This window comes from Arachis ipaensis, chromosome B7 (assembly GCF_059453495.1).
Source record: "Arachis ipaensis isolate K30076 ecotype BB chromosome B7, ASM5945349v1, whole genome shotgun sequence".
Taxonomy (NCBI): domain Eukaryota; kingdom Viridiplantae; phylum Streptophyta; class Magnoliopsida; order Fabales; family Fabaceae; genus Arachis; species Arachis ipaensis.
Genome location: NC_142442.1, coordinates 17863483 through 17868378, shown reverse-complemented (window position 1 = coordinate 17868378; position 4896 = coordinate 17863483). Strand labels below are relative to the sequence as shown.

The window sequence follows — 4896 nt, the reverse complement described above, 5'->3', positions numbered from 1 at the left end:
AACCTATTTGCTCGGACGCCAGCCGACATGCCGGGGATAGACCCCCAGCTCATGTCGCAACACTTGGCTGTCAAGGCGAAGGCCAAACCGGTGGCTCAGAGGAGAAGGAATTCAAGGAAAATGTCACAAGAAAGAGCAGAGGAGGTGGCCAGGCAGACGGCCAGCCTCCTCGAAGCGGGATTTATCCGGAACTCAACTACTCAACCTGGTTGTTGAACGTAGTTCTGGTAAGAAAGCACAATGGAAAATGGAGGATGTGTGTGGATTACTCCGACCTTAACAAAGCATGTTCCAAGGACTGCTACCCCCTACCCAACATTGACGCACTTGTCGATACGGCGGCGGGATATCGGTATCTGAGTTTTATGGATGCTTATTCTGGCTACAATCAGATACCGATGCACCGGCCAGACGAGGAGAAAACAGCGTTCATAATGCCGGGGGGAATATATTGCTACGAGGTAATGCCATTCGGCCTGAAGAATGCTGGGGCCACCTACCAAAGGTTAATGAATAGAATATTCAGTGACCTTATAGGCAAAACGGTGGAAGTATATGTGGATGATATCCTTGCAAAGACCACCCGACCTGAGGACCTCTTAAGCGACCTAAGAAACGTGTTCGCTTCCCTCTGGCAACACGGCATGAGGCTTAACCCGCTTAAGTGTGCCTTTGCCATGGAAGCAGGAAAGTTCTTGGGGTTTATGATAACCCAGAGAGGGGTGGAGGCCAACCCTGAAAAGTGTCAAGCAATACTCCAAATGAAGAGCCCAGGCTGCGTCAAGGACGTTCAGAGGTTGTTGGGAAGGCTCACTGCACTGTCTCGCTTCCTCGGGGCATCGGCTGCGAAAGCCCTGCCGTTCTTCAACCTGATGAGGAAGGGGATAGCATTTGAATGGACCCCAGCATGCGAGGAAGCATTCAAGCATTTTAAAGAGATTCTGGCAACACCACCTGTCCTCAGGAAGCCCCAGGTCGGGGAACCACTCTACCTATACTTGGCCATAACGGATGAAGCGATGGCGGCGGTTTTGGGACGGGAAGAAGGGAAGATCCAACAACCAATTTACTTTGTGAGCAAAGTACTGCAAGGAGCAGAATTGAGATACAGCAAATTAGAGAAGTTGGCACTTGCACTCCTGACCTCTTCCCGTATGCTACGACAGTATTTCCAAGGTCATCAGGTGGTCGTGAGAACAGACCATGGAATCCGTCAGGTACTACAGAAACCCGACTTAGCGGGAAGAATGATGACTTGGGTTATCGAGCTGTCCAGTACGACTTACAATATGAACCCAGGCATGCATTTAAGGCGCAGGCCATGGCTGACTTCTTGGTAGAAGTAACAGGGGACCCGGCCGAGGTAACGAGCATATGGTGGAATCTCCATGTAGATGCAACCAAACGTCCGGAGGCGCCGGGATCATCCTGGAGAGCCCCGCCGGAGTCATATATGAACAGTCGATCAAGTTTGAGTTCCCAGTGTCAAACAATCAAGTAGAGTACGAAGTCCTTCTGGGCGGCTTAATCTTAGCTCGGGAAGTCGGAGCTACAAGGCTAGAGGTTTGCAGTGACTCGCAAGTCGTTACCTCTCAGGTCAATGGAACCTACCAAGCCAGAGATTTACTGTTACAGAAGTACCTGGAGAAGGTCAAAGAGTTGAGCGAGCAATTTGAGGAGGTCACGATCCAACACGTTCCGAGGGAAAGGAACACACGAGCATACCTCCTGTCCAAGCTAGCAAGCACCAAACCAGGGGCCGGCAACCGGTCTCTCATTCAAGGTTTGGTAAAGGAACCATCTGTGGTCCTCCAATTGACCCAATCAGAACCCTCTTGGATGGACCCGATCATTGATTTTCTGGAGAAGGCAAGACTTTCCAGCGACGACAAGCTAGCCAAAACGATAAGGCGGGAAGCGGCCAAGTATGCCATCATACAGGGCCATTTGTTTAAAAAAGGAATTAGCCAACCTTTATTGAAATGCCTGCATCCCGATCAAACGGACTATGTGCTCAGAAAGGTCCACGAGGGGTGCTGCGGTCACCACATCGGGGGCAAAGCTTTAGCAAGAAAGCTCATCAGAGCAGGGTATTACTGGCCATCAATGATGAAGGACTCCAAAGAATTCGTAAGGAAATGCATCAAATGCCATGAGAACACCAATTTCCACAGGGCGCCGGCAACTGAGCTAAGCCTGTTGACGTCTTCGCGACCTTTCTCACATTGGGGAATCGACCTCCTAGGACCCTTCCCGGTCGGTCCAGGGCAGGTCAAGTACCTTATAGTTACCATCAACTACTATACCAAGTGGATAGAGGCTGAGCCACTAGCCATAGCATATCCTCATTCAATTGTCGGAAGTTCATGTGGAGACAAGTGGTAACTGGATTCGGGATCCCTGAGGTCGTTATCTCTGATAACGGGACACAGTTCACTGATAAGAAGTTCACAGAGTTCCTCGCCGGTTTGGGCATAAAGTAAAAGTTCTCATCTGTGGAACACCCCCAGACAAACGGCCAAGTTGAGGCCGCGAATAAGGTCATCTTGCTAGGCCTCAAAAAGTGGCTTGATAAGAAAAAGGGAGCATGGGCCGACGAACTCGCCTCCTTCCTCTGGTCCTACCGCACAACCCAGCAATCGTCCACCGGGGAAACCCCATTCTGCCTGACATACGGGGTGGATGCTATGATACCCGTAGAGATCAGCGAACCGAGCCCACGGTTGCTTCTGGGAGGAGTAGAGGAAGCTGTAGAGAAAGATCTAGTAGACGAGGCGAGAGAGATGGCCCATTTGTCGAAAGTAGCACTGAAGCAAAGAATGGCCCTACGCTATAACACCAAAGTACTCAGGAGAGATTTCGAACAAAATGACCTGGTCCTGCAGCGCAACGACATCGGGATGCCGACTCAGGGGGAAGGTAAGCTGACGGCTAACTGGGAAGGCCCTTACAGGGTCAAAGAGGTGATTGGTAAGGGCGCCTACAAGTTGGAAAGACTCGACGGCAAGGAAGTCCCGAGAACTTGAAACGCGGGTAACTTAAGAAGATTTTATTCCTAGTGTAAACACGTCGAGTAGGCGACCTGACCAGCTCAGTAAGACCCGGGTTTCGCTTTATCATCAAATAATTTACTTTTGTTAAATTCTTATTGTTGCAATAGACTTGTTCACTTGCCGATTAATGTTCACTTGTTAATGTTCACTTGTTAAATGTTACTTTTCCCCATTCATACATCCCGCGACAACAAATTTCTTACGATAATGCTAAATGGGGCAACGACACGGTACCCCGGGACTGATCACCCCAGAAACCAACTAAGTTAACGCCATAACAAACAGCTACATCGATAGTGAAGCCACGACTTGGCTTCGTCAAATTACCAATGCAACGGTAAACAAACGTGAGAGACAAGCCAATACCAACAAAACGGTAATAAAATAGAACGAAAATGTACTACCGAGTAAGTGGGGAAAAGCAATAACCATAAGCTGACCAGGCGACTACTATAGCAGTTCAAAGTTACAAGATCCAACATGCACAACAGCAAAGTTTATCAAACTATGCGACAACGTCTACAGAAACAAAAAATTACAAGATTCATACGAGTACAGAGATCACTTCTGCGGCATATCGATAATCTTGCCGTCCTTGATTGTTTTGAAAACACCGATTGCCGACGTGTCGAAGTCAGGAGCCACGAGCTTTACTTGGACTTTAAGGGCCTCTTCGGTCATCAGGATGGCGCTCTTCCCATATTTCACGGTCTCTTTGTACTTTTTCTTATATTCTTCAGCTTCGGATTGAGCAGTCTTGGCCAATGAGGCGGCCTCGTCGCGTTCCTTTTCCAAAGCAACGACTCGACCGTGAGTAATGTTGAGCTGGCTCTCCAAAGTCAGCTCCCGCTCGGTTAGCCGGGAAACAGCTGCATCGGAAGTCTTCAATTTTTCCTCAGCGACTGTGGCCTTCTCCTCGGAAGCTTTGAGCTTCTCCTCTGCTTTGGACAGCTGCTCCCGAAGTGTCTCAACTTGCGCCTTAAATTGATTGTTGGCCTTGACAGAGGACTCGAGCCTCCTCTGCACCAACTGGATTCTGGACAGCTCAAACTCGGCCTTCCTGGCTATGGCGGCGCCGTGAAGAAGAGAACAATACATCCATCTCGCCTGCCCAGGAAGATCCCAGCCATGGAAATATTCCTCTGTGCCAGGAAGCAGCTACGTGTCTATAAAATTCCTCTCCATCACAATGAGGGCTCCTTCAGAACTGGAGGACGGCTTCCTCCTCTTTGGGTTGTGGATAATCTACACATCATCCTCCTCGAATTGAGGGTTGGAGGTCGAGCCCTTGCCAGGACCAATCGCCTAACCATGAACGGGAGAGGCATGCGCCTCATCAGTATTTTGGTCCGACATCTCGGCATCACGAGGAGGGAACACCGCCTGTTTCTCGTTATTTTCAGGTGGAGCCTCCTATTTCTCGTCGGCCGTTTCCTCATCACTGTTGCCGGCCAGAAAGGTGTTATATAAATTCTCAAGGCCTGTCACTTCGGCAAACATTCCCACTGTAGCAAAATAGTGAAACAGGTTAGTCGTGAAGTCGGCATAACAAATCAGAGCAATAGTAGCACAAGAAATGCGAGTTAAAACTATTCACAAATATAATTTCTAGCAACCTCCTGGTCACCCATAAGGAGATGGAGGTTCACATGGTTTTTCCCAAAAATAGCCAACAACACGTCGGCAATCTTTTTGTCCACAGAGGACATTCCTTTGTATGTTACTTTTATAAAGGTATTGGACCCCGCCCCGAAACTCCAATACGTCGGGATGAGGCGCTGCCCCTCTAACGACAGCCAGAAGGGATGGTGACCTTTGACTGGGCGCACCTTGAAGTACTTGT

At 49.2% G+C, this 4896-nt stretch overlaps 1 protein-coding gene across 1 annotated transcript; it reads left to right on the top strand.

Moving 5' to 3' along the window:
- The first annotated feature begins 1374 nt into the window (after positions 1–1374).
- Positions 1375–3026, top strand: LOC148550476 (uncharacterized). The gene is made up of 2 exons (XM_088494508.1): positions 1375–2271; positions 2511–3026. The coding sequence occupies exons 1-2, from the start codon at positions 1375–1377 to the stop codon at positions 3024–3026; spliced, it is 1413 nt and encodes a 470-aa protein (XP_088350634.1).
- Positions 3027–4896: the final 1870 nt, after the last annotated feature.